The 18,984-nt window shown below is 31.5% G+C and overlaps 1 protein-coding gene across 1 annotated transcript in view; it reads left to right on the forward strand.

Annotated features, from left to right (window-relative positions):
* Window positions 1-18,984, forward strand: part of LOC142334028 (uncharacterized) — a 62,547-nt gene that overhangs the window by 24,546 nt on the left and 19,017 nt on the right. Inside the window, exons 2-3 of the mRNA XM_075381696.1 lie at window positions 5,258-8,403; window positions 13,798-13,815. Of these exons, the coding sequence (XP_075237811.1) occupies window positions 5,327-8,403; window positions 13,798-13,815 (3,095 nt within the window). The 5' untranslated portion in view covers window positions 5,258-5,326. The remainder of the gene's footprint in view (window positions 1-5,257; window positions 8,404-13,797; window positions 13,816-18,984) is intronic.

Raw genomic sequence — 18,984 nt, forward strand, 5'->3', positions numbered from 1 at the left:
AAATATCAGATTTAATATTGAAAATAAGTAACTCGTAGTGTAATCATAACGGGAATTACATCCGTTACAGAGCCGATATCAACCGCTTTGATAAAATATATATTTGTCACACTACTCGCTACGAGATTCATTTCACAACACTAATGTTTTATAACGGACACGAGCGAGAGAACATCATTCGAACTTGCTAAATTAAAAGTGAGTAACGGTATTAGGAACTTAGTGTGCTCTATTACCGGTTTGAGGGTAGTGGTCGCAACCTATTGAAATTCAGTGAGCGAGGCATTATGGAATCTAAAGCGCGCAATAGAACGAGGTTTTATACGGGATGAAATAATTGACTCGTGTGCTATGTAATATGTCTAGACGAACGAGTAGCAGCGCTACTACTATGTGGTCACACATTCCGTATGAAATATACCCGTACTTAATTCAAAACAATGATCCATGTCCGTTATGTAGACGATTAGTGACTGGTTATGTAACAATTTATTTTAACTAGCTACCTCTCCGTTTTTCACAAATAGTACTTTACAGGACCACAACACCTTACACATACAACACAAAAAACCATACACACACACAAAACAGAAACACTTTATTTCCAATTGTAATCTTGGAGGATCTTTTCATTCCACCGCTCCGTTGTTAAGGAGTGTTCTTTTTTTGTTTACTTTTTATGGTATCTAGTTTCATTTATGCTTTTACTTCTTGCACGATATAAATCAGCTTCCTTGGCAGATATGGTAGACGAGAGGCCATCTGGTATTGAAACCCAACCACCAAAGAACACCGGAATCCACGATCTTGTATTCAAATTGGTGTAAAAATAACTGACCTTACTAAGACTTGAACACGGGAATTCTAACCTCCAAATCAGCTGATTTGGGAACCCGTGTTTACCACTAGACCAACCCGGTGGATTGACAAAACTAAGTTTGAGTGAGTGTTTTTTTAATGAAAGGAATCAAAGAAACATTATTATGGATGAAAATTAATTTGGGTTAAATATTAGTTTAGTACCGTAATCGGTGATTTTAAGAATTATAATTAATATTAAAACTTTGAGCATATACTTTTTAAATTGTTTATGTTTGAAACTGCCAGTTTTCTGTTGAAAATAATTTATTCACGAAAAGGTTGTACACCACATTGCATTTTCACCACGATCAATGTACATGCCAGTTTTGAAATGTCTAGATTATCGAGAAGTATGTTAAAAATTGATGGCAAAATTTTATACATTTTTAATACATTGAAGTAAATATAATGAGAGATTAACTCGGCTACTTGAATGTTTCCCAAAACGGTAGGAAGACCATTAATTTACTTTCACTTTTGATTTAAATTTTTTAAAGTGAATTCAAACCACCGCTGGAGGTTTTTTGGAGGCATTACTTGTAGGCTGAACATTCATGCATTTTGGCAAGCTTTGCAATTTTATATGTAACAAAAATGTTTACATATCTGAAGCATATACATATATGTATATGTATATGCTTCTTCTCAACTGAAGACGGACAGAAATCTGTTTACATCTTCCTATTTTTCATTAGGAAGCCTGATGGCGGTTGTTATTCTTAAGATTCGTTATAATTTTTGAGAGTGATCTTTGATTCATGTCTGGTCGTCACTTATGTTATGGTTATGGCACATAATGTACTTATTTATAAAATGTGCTGTTTATCTTTTACTGATTTAAGTTTCTTGTAACTGTTAATATTTATCAGATTTTAATTTCTATCGCACCAGTCCATTGAAATGTTTTCTTTATAGTTGCAGTAAAAAAAACTTTTAAATACGTAAAAAATCCGATAAATATGTTGCTTGGTTTTTTTTTAAATTTATTTTATAAGCTTTCAATGTAAGCTAAATTGGCTTTATGTAAACGGTTGGATAGAAAGTGAGTGAACAGTGACTAAAAAGTCTTTATACATAATAATTAAATTTTTGGAATTCAATATGATGTCATTTTAAATTTTATAAAGACTGATATGACTGTTGAATTTTGTTTCACAGACACTCTGCCTCATGTTTGTCCATGCTTTTCTTAATATTACTTTTTTTAGATATTTCTATGTACATCCTAGATCTTGATAGATTTCTTAATCTTTAATTTGTTGTGATGCATTCAGTTTCAAAGTTGTATGTTACAATATCATGTTATCAGAACAAGCAGGATGTTAAAATAAAAAAATCCCTGTGGCATGCCAAAAGGTGGAGGTGGATTTCACCATTGCTAAATAGGAGATAAAAATGATTTCTACCTTAAAGTTAAGAAAAACTTAAAATTTACTCAATACGACAGTGGTTGCGTGTGAAAAATGTTTCACATGTTTAGCATACGACAAGCCTCATCTTACAATTCAATAACATTTTGGTCATCCCTTGCCATAAGGATTGGTCATATAAAAAATTGTTTCAGACAAAAGTTTTACGTAATGTTTAGAGGACTAACCACCACTTTAAACTGATTCGATGCTGTGCCTATTAAGGGAGGTATGATTTTTTTTTGTCTTCGAAACCGCATTTTTTCCACCTGTAGTTATTGTGTCCACAAGAAAGTGAAATATATATATAAAATTTTGAGCTGATGGTTGTTTTGGGGTCTGGGGAATGTGAAATACGAAGATATGTTGAAATTTTCTGGAAGTCGAATCATGGTACCCATTACAATAGATAGCTTTTTTTATGAAATCTACCTAGAAACTGAATATTTTAAGTGGTAGCTTTGAACTACTCATAATTTTGGATTTTTATAAATATCCATAATTATGAAGAATTACAGTATTTTTTACACTTTTGTGTTTCACTTTCATTAAAAATTGATTTATAAATATTTTTATTCTGCTGTTAATTTGCTCAAGTTAAATTCCATATAGGTTGTTTAAGCATTTTTTAAAAATTTAATAACTCTGAACATAAAAAAAAATTGTTCTTTGATATAGTTTTATATACTAGTCATCAGATAATTTTGTACAGTAGCTGCCTCGTAACGGCAAGCTTGGATGATCAACCCGCACATCATTGTTACATTGAAGCATTGGCACACCATGATTAGTCAACTCCTAGCAACATAAACATGATGCAACTTAAGTTGAGTAGAAATAATTGCCACTCCAATCTTTCCATTGCTTTGCAGTTACTGTAAATGTAATTGAAGATTTGGGATTTTTTTTATATTCAGATAATTGCAAATAAAACCATAAAATATCATATTTCTATTTTTGTCTGCAGAGATGCATTAAGGTATAATTTACATTTCTTGTAACATGTAAAAAAAATGTTTTCAGGACTCGCATTCATAAAATGGAATATTTTCAGGCTTATGTTTGTATAAAATTATTTTCTTATTTTGAGCTAATAGAAACATTTTTTTGTATACTCATTATCTCAAAAGACATGTTTTATTTAGAAATATATTTTTTCTTTTCTAAAATCTTATCGTGCATTTTTATTAGATCTCTCGATATGAATTTCAATTAAAAATGATTTTGAGGAAATGTTAGTTATACCTATAATTCTTTATGTGAAAAAATTATGTACTAAAAATTTCAAATTTGATCATTTTCTAATGCCAGTGTGATAGAATAAGTGCAGTACCAAAATGCCATACGTTTCAATATAAACACTATTTTTAAATAAAAAATATTTCGCATTTAATTGGAAGCAGTGTTTGTATGTATATATATATATATATATATATATATATATGTCTGTGTGTAGAGAGAGAAGGGGAATTAGAGAGCTACAAACAGGAGTAATTAATTTGTTGTTTTACACTGTTTGATACAACCTTGATTATGGTTGTGACAGATGTAAAGCAAGCATAAGAGACACCAGTTGAGAATTGTTTTCTTTGAAAATAATGATGTTAACTATACTGTCATTCATTTTGATTAATTTAAATTTGAGCTGTTGCAGGACTGAACATTCCTTGCTTTTTTGCGGGCTTGGCATGCCAATATTTTAACATATATTTGCAGATCTGAAGCAGATATATTCTCAACTGAAGAAAGAGGGAAATCCATTTTTTTTTTTCATTAGGAAGCCTGGCATTGTATGTTTGTTATTCTTAATGACTGTTGTATAATTTTTGAGGGTGATCTTGATTCATGTCAGATCGTGACTTGTTATAGTTACGGCAAGTAACATAAATAAAAATTTTATTGTGTATGTTTTACTGTTTTAAATTTCTTATAACTTTTAATATTTATAAGATATGTATTTCAATTGCACCAGTCAGTCCATTGAAATGTTCTTTTTACAAAAAAAAAGATTTGTAAAAACTTCATGTGAAAAAGTTTACATTGTAATGGAATGACATATATTTGATTAAAAAATTGGTTTGTGTATCTTGGTTAATCTGTTTTGGTCGAAAATGATTACCATTAACTATAATTTTTTTTTCACAGTATTACCAGAAAGAAAAATATAATTTTGTTAAAATTCTGAATGAAAACTACAGGTGAAGCATACTAAATCAGTCATCTAAATTATTTAAGCAATTATGAATAATCTGCTAAATGCTGGGTGTCACTTTCTGTTGCATGAGTTGTTGTGTTAGTGGGCTGATATTTCTAACTATTTATACTTGGTGTTCAGTCTATTTGTTAGACTATTGAAATTTTGTACTATTGAACTTTAAAATTTAAAACTTTCTTCAATTTTTCGGGCATTAAAGAAACTTTATTGGCATTTTTGTAATAAGAGAACCATTTTCACCTTTTTTAACTAAATAGAAACGACTAGTTTTTATAAAATTTTTCGATACAACACATGCCAATGCATTTTTCCATTTTTCTCATTTCTAGTTAAATTTATTAAAACAATTTTAATTATAAGTTAAGGTTTCACTCAAATTTTCCATGAGACTTTCTAATGGGCTATTCTTTTTTGTTATAAAAATAGTAAACAAGTAATCATCATTTTGTATTGTACCTAATGTCCTATTTTTGATGAGAAAAGAGAAAAAAAAGTATATTTCTCATATACAAGATTAAAGTAAATTTATCTAGTGATCAAAACTTCTTGAATATTTATTCAGGATGTGCATTGACTTGTTTTTAGTAGGAGTTAAATGTCTGTAAAAATATGCAAGTGTTTTTATTATTTTAACTTCTTAAAATTACATTGTATTATTATTATTTCTTTAATTAAGTATTTCCTACTAAAATACTGTTTATGTCATCATTAACGTTTACAAACGTACACAAAATTGACCTTTAGTAAAACTGTTTTTAATTTCGTTTTTCAGATTCAACAAATCATGTAAAATCAAACTTGAAGCCACATATGTCTGTCTTTGTGAAAACATAACTTAAATATGTGTTATGATAATATTGTTAAAGGAATTATTGATGATGATGTCGATAGGGTTGTTGAATTATTGGAAAGGAATACGAATGAAATCAAGCATATAATGACAAATTTTAAATTATATTTTTTATTTTATAAGACAAAAAGTAAAGAAATGGTGATAGCTTTATTAGATTATTTTGATGTTAAAAATATGTATGATATCACCCTCATTTTAACATCGATTATTAATATTGCTATTATGCATGGTATGGATATCAAAATGATTAAACGATTGATTGACAGAGGTGGCAGTATTAACAATACAGATGTAAGAAATGTTTCACCGTTATTACAGTGTATAAAAAGTAAAAGAAATATAAATTTTGTAAAAGAAATTTTAAAAATGGGTGCAGATGTCAATGAAAAATGTGGTAGATATAGAGATACAATATTAGATATAGCTATAAGTAATTTTTATAACGGTGATGATATCGAAATTATCAAATTGTTGATAGATTCAGGAGCGGATATCAATGCTGCAGGTTCTCATAACCCTTTAATGAAATTATCGTTGAATGCGGATGAAAATTTGTGGCTAGAACTCATAAAGAAAAGACTATATATTGATGAAGATAATGCAAAGTATTCGGTGCGGGACACCTTTTTAACTACTGTATTAGCTAAAAAAAGAAGAATAGATCAATTTATAGATTTGCTTATTTATAACAGATTTAGTGTAGATGCACTGAATAAAGTGTGTAATCGTCTTCTATATTTAGCACTGAAAAATAATTGTAGTGTGGATTATATTATAGAAATCATTGATAAAGGTGCAAATGTTAATGAAATGAAGTACCTTAACAAGTACGATAATGATTATAGTACTACACCATTATTATTGGGTTTGCAACTTAAAAGAGATAAGGAAATTATATTTGCGCTTCTTAATAGTCGTGCAGATGTTAATGCGATTGATGAACATGGAGTTACACCATTATTATGTGCAATAAGTAACAACTATAAGGTAGAAGTAATCAATAAATTGATAAGTTTGGGAGCAGATATTAATAAATGCAATTTTGATGGAGTTACACCTCTAATGTGTGCGATAAAAAATAAGGATAAAGAAATTACCAATAGATTGATTAATGCAGAAGCTGATGTAAATGCAATGGACATGTTTGGCAGAATGAGTTTATGTTACGCCGTTGTATATTTTAATGACCACAATGTAATTAGTTCACTTATTAAAAAAGGAGCTAATTTTAGCGAAATAAATGATTGTCATGATCGGTTTTGGTTTAGCATAGAAGTTGTGGAGGAAAGCGATGACAAATTTTTTGCTGAACTTATACCGAATAGAAACGATGTAAATATAAAAGATGAATTTGGTCAGACATTTTTAATGTACGCATTAGAATTAAGTATGAACAAAAATATTATTTTTAATATCATACGTAATGGGGTCGACATTAACGCAACTGATAATAGAGGATATACACCTCTAATTTATGCTATAAAGTATGAGTGTGATATCGAAGTAATTAATAAACTTATAAAACATGGAGCTGATGTTAACGTAAGCGATAATGATGGATTAACACCTTTAAAGCATGCTGTCCATTCTAGTACATTTAAAGAAATAATACAAATACTTCTTGATAATGGTGTAAATATAAACACTCATGATGAAAATAATAATACAGTTTTATTGTATATATTGAAACATTTTAATAATAATAAAGAACTTGTCAGTTTTGTAATTCAGAAAGGAGCTGATGTTAATATTTGCGATAATAAAGGTTTAACGCCATTAATGTATACAGTATTGTATTGTATGGCAACTATTAAAACAGAAATTGTAGCTATGTTAATCGAAAGTGGGGCCTATATAGATGCTGTTGATGTAGATGGCCATACGGCATTATATTATGCATTCTCATGTGAAGATTATAGTAACGATAAAACTTTGACATTACTGTTAGATTATGGAGCAAGTGTTCGTAAAAGTGTGGAATATCTTGGTGAAGGTGAAACACCTTTAAATAATGCACTCCATCATGAGAGAGATGTAAAAATTTTAATTGAACTTTTAAATTGCAAAGAAGATATCAATGGGGTTTGTAAATCTGGTTCCTCATTTTTATTCGGTGTATATGCTTTTCATAAAGAATTGTCACTTTTGCTTATTTCTGATCATAATTACATCTTAAAGAATGATACACTACTATTTCAAACAATTTTTAGCAATGCTTCAGATATTTACATTAAAAAAGTATTATTCTGTTGTGGTTTGGATGTGAATATTTCAAATAATGACTTCCGAACACCATTGAGCTACATTGTTGGTGGAAATAGAAGTGTGGTACTTATAAAAGAAATTTTAGAAAACGGTGGTAACGTAAAATTGGCAGATCGAGAGTTGAATACACCGCTTCATTATTGTACTTCTGCAGAAGTTATCAATTTATTGATTGTGTATGGTATTGCTGATATTACTGCTAGAAATAATCATAATGAAATAACCTGTTGCAAGACATTAGATCGTTGTGTATATCACTTTCAAAAAACAGTTAAACTGTTTATAAAACATTTACTTTTAGTTTCTCCTGAGGAAATAATTGTATATGATTCTGTAGAAACTTATTATTTGGGTTTTATTAAGGGTTGTATTGTTGAATTAAAAAAGATGGCATCCACAAATATAGTTAATAATCTATCATTTTTTAAATTTTGTTGTAAATTATCTAAGCGTGAAATGAATCTAATTTCAGAATCTGATAATTTTTGTGTTTTCAGTGATGAGCAAATTAAAAAACTATTTCCTATTTATTTTGATATAATTGTTATGAAGATAAAGAAATGTAAGATAGATTTAAGTAAAAGACAGTTAATAAATGCTTTAGAGAAATTAATTATAAAAAATAGAGTCAGTAAATCGTATGACCGTAAGAAATGTAAAGCAGATTTGAATAATTGTTGTATTGTCAAGCATTCAGATCAGTTTTGTGAATGTGTTTTTCTTAATTATGACATAATATATTGTATTTCTAATTATTTATGTGATAGACATATTGTTAATTTATTACTTGCTTCACTATAGTTTTGACATGAAACAATCTGTTATGTTACGAGTACAATATGAATGATTCGTATAATATATATATTTTTTTTTTTCTGGGCTTGTGATTTATGAGGATTGATCGATAAGAAATTTAGCTAGATTTTATTGTACCCACTATAATTAATGCTTATATTTTGTCTTGTCTAACTTGATGCAACATCGTGTTTTTAATAGATAAAAGACAGCTTTTAGAGTAAATGGTAATGTGTTTCTTAACAATTGCTTTTTTTCAGTAATTTATCTTTTAAGATTTTATTGTACCCACTATAATTAATGCTTATATTTTGTCTCGTCTAACTTGATGCAACATCCTGTTTTTAATAGATAAAAGACAGCTTTTAGAGTAAATAGTAATGTGTTTCTTAACAATTGCTTTTTTTCAGTAATTTATCTTTTAACTTATATGATACATTGAATTAAATACATTGATTTTGCTTCATAAATGCAATTGCGAGTTATTACATTACTTCATAACATTAACAGTAGAATTCCTTTTAATCGTAAAAAAAAATTATCAATAAATGCTGTAATTAAAGTTATTTTAATCTCATGTGAAACTAACTTGATATTTCACATTTAAATGTACTGATTTTTAAACTATATCGTAATATATGCCATTTATATTTTTCATGAATTTATAATGGTTATTGGATCATTTTTTATTTTCATCTAATCATATTCAGCAAATTTATTAATTGAGGAAAGTATGTTAAGTACATTTGACTTTCAATACTCAAATCCCAAGAGAAAAAGAAATTATTTTTTGAGTTGACTACAGTTTGAGATGTAGAAGTTAATTTTAAGATCTGGGTTAATCTAAGAGAACTATGTTGTACAATGATGTTATAGTTAATATACAGGTATTCAACTTGAAAGGAGGCTCTATCACATTTTTTTTTTTATTTTTAAGCATCCAGGATCATATATTGCTTCATAGGATGGAATGAAATGGCAATTTTTTAGCTTGTGAAAATGCCATGCCTGTCTGAGATTCTAACTCATAACTGGATGAAAGGTCTTGATGCTACCACTTGTGCCACGGAGGTCAGCAGTTCCATCATTTAATCCATCCATTTCTATGCACTTATACAACATATTTAACTCTTGTCATCTGTGCCCTGTTTATTTCCTGGATGGCATTGGTAATATTTGTCTTCAGTTCCTGCGGGGTGTACGGATTGCTCCTATAAATAATTTCTTTTAAATAATCCAGCTAGTAGAAGTCAAACTAGTCAGATCAGGTGATCTTGGTTACCATAATCCTTTAGAAATGATTCTTCCCCTGAAAAAATCCTGTAACATCTCTATAATAGAGCAAGCTGTATTGAAAGTGGCGCTGTGCTGTTGCTCCAGCATTCACACTCATCCTCTTGCAGTAAGACTATGAACTGTTGGATAATATTTTAGTAGACAGCAGCATCTACAGGTTTTTCAAAGAACAAGAGTCCTGTTATTTTTCACCTTGAAACCGCATACCATATGCCTATTTTTTGTCACTTTAGGTGAGATTCAAAGAAAATGTGCTGGTTTTCAGTACCCCAGGTCTAGTAGTTCTGATTATTAACATACCCACCAAGATGAAATCAAACTTCATCTGTAAAAAATACTTAACTTAAAATGCCAGTATTGCCGGTAGTAAAGTTTTTGAACCATTGAAAGCAGTGAACCCTTTTAGTATAATCAATATTAGTTAGTTGCATTTGATTCGGATAAAATTTCAGCATTCACGCTGCAGTGTGGGCTGAAGCTATTGAAATTTTATTTTCTCGGCTTGCTCTCTGCAAAGATTTTTAAGGAGATCTTATAACTGCTACTTTAATTTCCAGTACAACCTATGTCATTAGAACCAATCTGTATCAAACACGTTTCTGGTCTAACACCAAACCAGTTTCACCAGATTTTTTTAACTAATTCCTGAATAGCACATTCTAATGCTTCCTTTTTAAATTTCCCTTGAACTTTTGCTGACACACAACATGAGATTTTGTTTGTAAATAAGTTTCCATCATGAATACATATTCTTCAACAGTTAATTGCATTTTAACAAACAAAGATACACGATTAAGCAACCTTGTTCAAAAGTGAATGCTCAACACAGGCTGGTAATACTCAAATAAGCTGGCAATAAACAGCCCTTCCCACTCCAACTCCAGTCATACCAACATCTTCCACATTATTTTACCTGTCACACCAATATATGCAATTTAACAAAAAATGCATGCTAATCACAAATCCATCCATAAATATAACAAAACTTATAACCGACTCTAAAAATAAACCCATGAAAAACGCCCGATTACAGAATCATACAGCAGCAAGGGACACTGTTCCTTGCTGCCTTGTGGTAGGAGAAGTGGCAGGAGAATTGTGATACTCCTGCCACTTTTGCGTTCCGTTCCGTTCCAAAAAATGCATTTAGTATAAATTACTAAGTAATGGGACCTCTTTTAAAATGAATACCTCTACAGTGTTGTATTGACTTATTATAAACAATAAACTCATAATGTGCATTACTGACTTGTAAAAATGACTGTAATTTACTTATTTTGTTACTGACAACATGTGAGTCTTATCATGTTATCAATAGAAACAACAGCAGAATGTTCTTTTCTAAGAAAATGGGCAGTGTTTATAGGATCTTTTATTGTCTTCAAACTTCACTTATATTTTCTTCCAAAATGTCTTCAATATCTGGAGCATCATTTCCATAATTATTTAATGTATTACAATGTAACCAACAGTTAATGTTACCAGTGACTGCTACATCTTCCTGTACTCAAATAAATGCAAGATTTTCTTTTACTGCGTGGTTACTGCCTTCCATTCTAGATTCATATCGGGAATTGCTGGTTTCATAACTTCCACCTCATTTTCTTCCTATGCATCTTCATTTATGTTTTTTTTTTTTGGCAGAAAAATCACAAGTTTGAAAACAATTAATGATCATATCCTTTTTAACTTCATTTCATTTTGTGGAGGTGCAATTTCCCAAAGAATTTTTTCAAGTTATCCATGATTATTTTTTTGAGTAAAGCTGGTTTTCTCAAGGGAATCGAAAAAAAATTGTGTTAACAAGGATTTTTATTTATCAAGAATTTAGTTTATTGCTCAAGTACAAAAGTAAATATCCTTAACCAGAAAAAAGACATCACATTCAAGTGACAAAAGCGTTTACAGTGTTTCACCTAAAATGGTTTTATAGCGGTAAACTGGCTGAGTGTTAAGTCCTACCTTAAGAAAACAAATGCTGCGAAAAGTATTGCAGCATTATTTTATGTTAGAAATAATGTTTTATGGGTAAAACAGGCAGTGTGACTCGGTTACATCTTACATGTATTTCTTAATGAATTGTCCTAAATATTTTCGTGTCTATTTTTATTTTATTTTATTTATTACACCAGGTATAAGGATAAAATTTTAGAATTGCTTTTTCACTAACTACTTTTATTTTGCTCAATTAAGAAAGTAACATGCACCTATTGTACGTCTCACATTTCTTAACATGTCTTTCATAAGATTTATTATTCTTTCAAATAAGTGTGCCATTTCATGAGTGAACTGTATCGTTTCTCAGCTAAGTTGTGTTATGTAAATTTATATTATATTGTTATTATTACTATTATATATATCTATATATATATATCACATAATAACTAAACTATATTCTTTGATTAGACAAATATAAAAAACTAAATAAGTTAGAAAATTAATAGAAAATTCTCTATTAATTTGGATAATTTTCTAACTTATTTGGTTTATATATATATATGTTATGGGTGTATATTTATTATGTTATAAGTTATATTGTAATTATTATATATATTTATATGTTTATTTTATTATTGGTGTATATGTATTATGTCAGTGGTTACCAAACTTTTCCGAGTCGTGGTGCCCTTTTTCAATTAAAATTTTTCCATGGCATCATACCCTAAGTAAAATTATGATTACTCATCAGTTAGATATAAAAATAAATAAAACTCTAGTGCCTTCATTATTTTTTTAAATTTATTAACATTAAATTAATAATTATAAATGTCTTTATTCAATTATGAAGCATTTACAATATTCCGTGGCACCCTTGTGGAGAGACTGCAGCTCCATGGGTTGCCGTGGTGAACAGTTTGGGAATCACTATTATGTTATGTATTGTTTATATTATTATATGTTAAGTGACGCTAAATGTATACCGATTCCAAAAATATTTAAATCAGAAATCATAGAAATAAATATTTTCTTTTTGCATTTATTGTTATTTTCTTATAATCTTAATAACACCCTCTGCTGTAACTTAGAAAAAAACTTCAAAAAGTATTGAAACAGTTAGTTACAATTCAAATTATTCTTCAGATAAGCCTTTCATCAAGCTACATCCCTCATATGTTACATTGTACTCAATTGTGCAGGATAGCCAGGACCGACAGATATGTTTGGGTGAGCATTGATCGCATACTATAGCTGTTGTGTCACCTAATGCAGACAGAGATTGTGTAAATTTAATTAAAGACATTGGCAAATTTAATGCATGGGTTATTGAATGAGGCTACAGCAGGACTGATCCTAGGAATATGAATGCTCCTGGATATATTTGCAACACTTGATTTGACGCTAAGCAGTCGCTAATAATAATGTGGGACGGGCCTGTATCAATTGCATTTAGTTACAATAACAGAAGACTAAACCTCTTCTTCCTGAAATAATACCTTACGGCTATTAAAAGTATTAGGATGGCTGGATGGAGGTTTAGTTGGTGTGCACAACCATACTTGCTCTATGTAACTAGTCCCTTGTGTTTCAAAAGCTCTTGTGAGTGTTACATGCTTGTTACGAGTGTTGGTAGTAGGATTCTTCTATCTCAATGAAGAAAAGGTATTTTTCTGATGACATCACAATTCAGTACTTTGCTCAAGTAACCTTAAGCAAACTAATGTTATTCTAAACTAAATTTAACTGAAACCAAATTATTTAGTCAGCAGATAATGTACCTGTGTATAATAGACACGTTTTTGTGCAGTTACTGTTTAAGTTATGAAGACATAACTCGGGTGAAAGGGTTTCCAAACTTCATCAAAATCAGAGGTTAATACGGTCTGTAATCGTATAAATTACTGTTTTTAATCAGGTTTAAGATTAAAGCATTAAGTGAATTTTATTATAAAATTAATTTAATGATTAAAAAAAAATATTTTGATAAAGTTTCAAAAGATTCATTAGAAACTAAAGATGTATTATTCTTTTAGTTTAAAGACTAAATTTTTTTATTTCCTTGTACGAAATAAAGGAATTAGTGTGATCGCAAAAAACTTTGGTTTTCAGATTTCAACGGAAATCTCCATTTTGACCATTCCTTATTTTATTTTGACTTGTTACAGTGTGACATCTGTCCATACGTAAGTATATATCACGCTTAACTCAAAAATGATTGGCCATAGGATGTGGAAATTTTTGATTTACTTGTAATAACTAGTATAAATATATATAATTACAATTATCTATTAATTGTATAAAATTCAAACTACCAATTTGTTGCACCAAGAATTCAGTCTTAGTTGTAAAGTTGTTTTTATTATATCCTTGCTACCAAAATCACCACCTTGTTGTCTACAACTGCGTCATAAGATCGGGAAAAATCAGAACGACTGTTCGAGTCCTCCTGTATGCTCTTTGCTTCCTTCCTTTCCAAGATTCGTTGTACACCCTGCATGCCTTATAATTTGCAGAATGACCAGTGGTAGATTACACATCTTGCTGGAATAATATTATCCTTCCTGGCGCAGTCTGCTCTTCCATGTCCACCTGTATTCATCCACTTGTTTATGCATCTGTATGGCCGCATGCAATTATGCTTAGTGTGCCCATATTGTTGACATTGTGTGCATTACGCTATTCTGGGAGACTTTGCGTGCCCTACAGTTCACAGTTTATTTTAGGTCGAAGATCTCCCTGTTACCTTGCAATTCAAGGTTGACAGAGGCTCTTTATTATACACATGGTCCCCTGAGGTGAGGAGTCTGCGGGGCACCTCTTGAGTGTCTCCTAACAAATATATCTCTGTTTCAGGCCATGGTGCTTTTAGGCATAGGTTGGCTCGTTTTGGCCTGGCTTATTCGGATCTGTGTTCATGGTGTGGCATATTAAGTAATGCCTTTAATGTTTTATATGTCTGTCATCGGTATGATGAAATATGATTAGCGATAGTGAGGCAGCTCGATGATTTTGGGTGTACTTTAACCATTAACTGTAAAAGCTGGAAGAAATGGTCAGTTGTGGAGAACTTTTTGTAATATTTGATTCTTCAGTGAGTTGTGGAGGGGTGTGTAGGATTGGGAATTCGAGTTATCCGGCTGGTTAAGTACCTATTGGGTGTTTTCTTGTCGCCAAGATAGGTACTCTTTAGTTTTTTTTGTTTTTGTTTGGTTTTATTTCGTTGGTCAGGATATAGACCAAAATTTAAATATTTTGTTTTGTGTTTATTGATATGATTGGTGTTCTTACACCAATGCAAATATCATTTGTGACCTTTATATCGGTGGTATCATGATGGATGCCAAGCTATTAACATAGAGATGTTATTCAATCTGTGGGTTCAGAATATGGCCTCTGGGAAAGCATATCAGGTCTAGGTATGGTGGGGGTGGTGTGGCAATCAGAATTGTCACATGGCCGGTGTTCAGAGTGTTATTCAAACAAGGAGCGGTCCTTGTGAAGGTGTACCCTATTAGGCTCTTTCCTTGCACCAGGTCAATAACTTTCTTATATCTATATCTTCGGAAATTACCTGATGCTGTTTACTGTTTATTATTCGCAAACAGTTGTCAGATTTGTCTACATTCATCGCAGACAAATCATAGAGCTTTAATACGGCAGTTATTCCATATAGGATTATTAGCGGCCTAGCAACCTTTGTATGGTCAGTTTGTCCACCAAAAAAAAAGTTTATTTGTATTTTTATGTGGGGTGCAATGTCTATGATATCTTTTGAATTCTTGTGATTATTATGAATCGGGTGGTGACTATTAACAACCAGTAAGTTTAATTTATTAACAATAACTTTTTATTGGGGCATAGCCTACTACAGAGTTGTTTATTCAGTATCCAGGCTAAAATTATACCCACCGGGTTAGTCTAGTGGTGATCGCATCTTCGCAAATCAGCTGATTTTGAAGTCTAGTGTTCTAAGGTTCAAATCCTAGTAAAGGCAGTTACTTTTATATAAATCTGATAGTAAATCTAACTATTTTTTCCTGATAAGCAGGGAAAAAATTAAAAAATAATTCCAAGAACCGACAGGATAAATAATTATTTTTCCCTTATAACCAGGAAATAAACATGAGAACAAAACGTCACAACCATCTTCCCCACTCTCTAGCTCACCGTCCTACTATCGTTTCAAAAGAGAAGATACGTAAGCCTATATATAAATGTCATCCAGACGACTTAGACGCCTGTTAGAAATTTTAATTTCTCACAGTCAGGAAGACGGGTCTCAACCCGTACTGCAATTCAATAATTTCCATCATATGTTTCCAGTTCCTGTAGTATGTTACGCTGATTTTGAGTGTATCTTAAAACTGGTCGCAACATGCTATCCCAACCCAAAAAGTTCATACACCGTTTCTACGGAGCAGCACATTACCATAAGCTATTGCGCGTATTTCGTAGTTCATCCTACGCTAGAAACCGTTCGAAACGTGATTCCAACAGATCCGCTCCTTTACAGAGGAAAAGAAGCCCCGCGGTCGTTCATGGAACTCCTCCATGACGTAGCCTTTCGTGTCGGTGAAGTTCTAGGAGTGTACAAAGTTATGGGATTTATCGAAGAAGACAGACTTTCCTTCGATTCAGCCACAAATTGTCAGATGTGTAATGTGAAATTCACCCCAGGTGAGGACCACTTACATCATAGGAAACTACCGCGCAGCTCTGTTCCAAATGCAACGTGAAAAGGATTAATCAGAACTTCATCCCCGATTTCATACATTACAGTTCAAACTGATTCCCGTTTTATCGTCAGAGAACTATGCTATGACGAAAAACAAACCACTGTGCTCCCGAACTCTACCGAAAAATACATCTTCTTTTCGAAGAGGATCAACGACCGTATTTCCGTTCGCTTCATCGATACCTACCGATTCATGGCCTCCAGCTTAGGGTTACCTTGTACAACTCATCCCCACCGATAAATTCAACCATACCAGAAGGTTTTTCAACCAATCGGATATGCCTCTTGTAACCAGAAAAGGATTCTACCCATACGAGTACACCACCTTGTGGGAAACCCTAGAAGAACTTCTCTTCCTCCGATAGAAAAATTCTACAGCAGTCTCACGAGATCGAGTATATCCGAAGATGACTATGAACATGCGATAAGAGTGGGGGACCATTTCAAAATAAACACACTAGGTCTATATAGCGATTTTTACCTTAAATGCGACGTGTTGCTCCTGTCTGACTTTTTCGAAAATTTCAGATCCCTATACCTTAGGGAGTATGGTCTAGACTGTGCGCATTACTTCACCCTGCCTGGGTTCTTGTTCGATGCGATTTTCAAAACGAACATCCAACTCGAACTGATCACAGACTACATCTACATGTTCTTAGAAAAAGGTATCCGCGGCGGTATTTCGGTATGTGTTAAAATACATGCTGGAACAAATAACCCGTACATCTCAGACGGATATAATTCTATAATCTCCATCAACCGCACAAATACCTTATGTATCTTGACGCCAACAACTTACACGGCTGAGTCTTGAGCCAACGTCTTCCGTGCAAGGATATACGGCTAAGTAAAAGTATGACTACTCATCAGTTAGAGATAAAAATAAATAAAACTCTAGTGCCTTCATTATTTTTTTAAATTTATTAACATTAAATTAATAATTATAATTGTCTTTATTCAGTTATGAAGCATTTACAATAATCCGTGGCACCCTTGTGGAGAGACTGCAGCTCCATGGGTTGCCGTGGTGAACAGTTTGGGAATCACTATTATGTTATGTATTGTTTATATTATTATATGTTAAGTGGCGCTAAATGAGTGCCGATTCCAACAATATTTAAATCAGAAATCATAGAAATAAATATTTTCTTTTTGCATTTATTGTTATTTTCTTATAATCTTAATAACATCCTCTGCTGTAAATTAGGAAAAAACTTCAAAACGTATTGAAACAGTTAAAAGTTGTACGAAGTATTTTGAAGAGAACTCCTTTTTTTTGTATTATATTCAGTTACGTACTCGTGTTTGATTTTGATGGAATTTGAATATACCTTATTAGGATTTACTTAAGTTATTCATTAATAGTTGAAATTACTACCCAGATAAGACTTTCCTTTGAGTTACATCCCTCATATGTTACATTGTATTCACACCAAGACTTTCTGAATTTAGCATTGCATGTGTAATATACGTTACTATCTGGGCCGGCGCTGGTACTCAATTGTGCAGGATAGCCAGGACCGACGGATATGTTTGGGTGAGTATTGATGACATACTATAGCTGTTGTGTCGCCTAACACAGACAGAGACTATGTAAATTTAACTTAAGACGCTGGAAAATTTAATGGATGGGTCATCGAATGAGGCTGCAGCAGGATTGATCCTAGGAGTAAGGATGCTCCTGGATATATTTGCAACACTTGATTTGATGCTAAGCAGTCACTAATAGTAACGTGGGACGGGCCTGTATCAACTGCATTTAGTTACAATAACAGAAGACTAAACCACTTCTTGAAATAATACATTACGGCTATTGAGAGTATTAGGCGGAATGGAGGTTTAGTCGGTGTGCACAACTATATTTGCTCTATGTAACACCTAGTCCCTTGTGTTACATGCTTGTTACGAGTGTTGGTAGTAGTATTCTTCTATCTCAATGAAGAAAAGGTATTTATCTGATGACATCACAATTCAGGCTTTTGCTCAAGTAACCTTAAGCAAACTAATGTTATTCTAAACTAAATTTAACTGAAACCAAATTAGTTAGCCAGCAGATAATGTACCTGTGTATAATAGACACGTTTTTGTGCAGTTACTGTTTAAGTATGAAGACATAACTCGGGTGAAAGAGTTTCCAAACTTCATCAAAATAAGAGGTTAATATGGTCCGTAATTGTATAAATTACCGTTTTTAATAAGGTTTAAGACTAAAACATCCTGTGAATTTTATTGTAAAATTAATTTAACGAATAAAAAAAAAGAATATTTTGATAAAGTTTCAAAAGATTCATTAGATATTAAACATATAAAATTCTTTTAGTTTAAAGACTAAATTTTTTTACTTCGTTGTACGAAATAAAGGAAGTAGTGTGATTGCAAAAAATTTTTGTTTTCAAATTTCAACGGAAATCTCCATTTTTACCATTCCTGATTTTATTTTGACAAGTTACGGCGTGATATCTGTTCATACTCATAACTCAAAAATGATTGGCCATAGGATGTGGAAATTTTTGATTTGCTTGTAATAACTAGTTGTACACCTCCCCTTTAACAATTTAGTTACCTCAACATTAACAATTATATATAAGTTGTATATAAATTTCAAACTACCAATTTG

The sequence above is a fragment of the Lycorma delicatula genome, chromosome 13 (assembly GCF_047948215.1).
Source record: "Lycorma delicatula isolate Av1 chromosome 13, ASM4794821v1, whole genome shotgun sequence".
Lineage (NCBI taxonomy): Eukaryota > Metazoa > Arthropoda > Insecta > Hemiptera > Fulgoridae > Lycorma > Lycorma delicatula.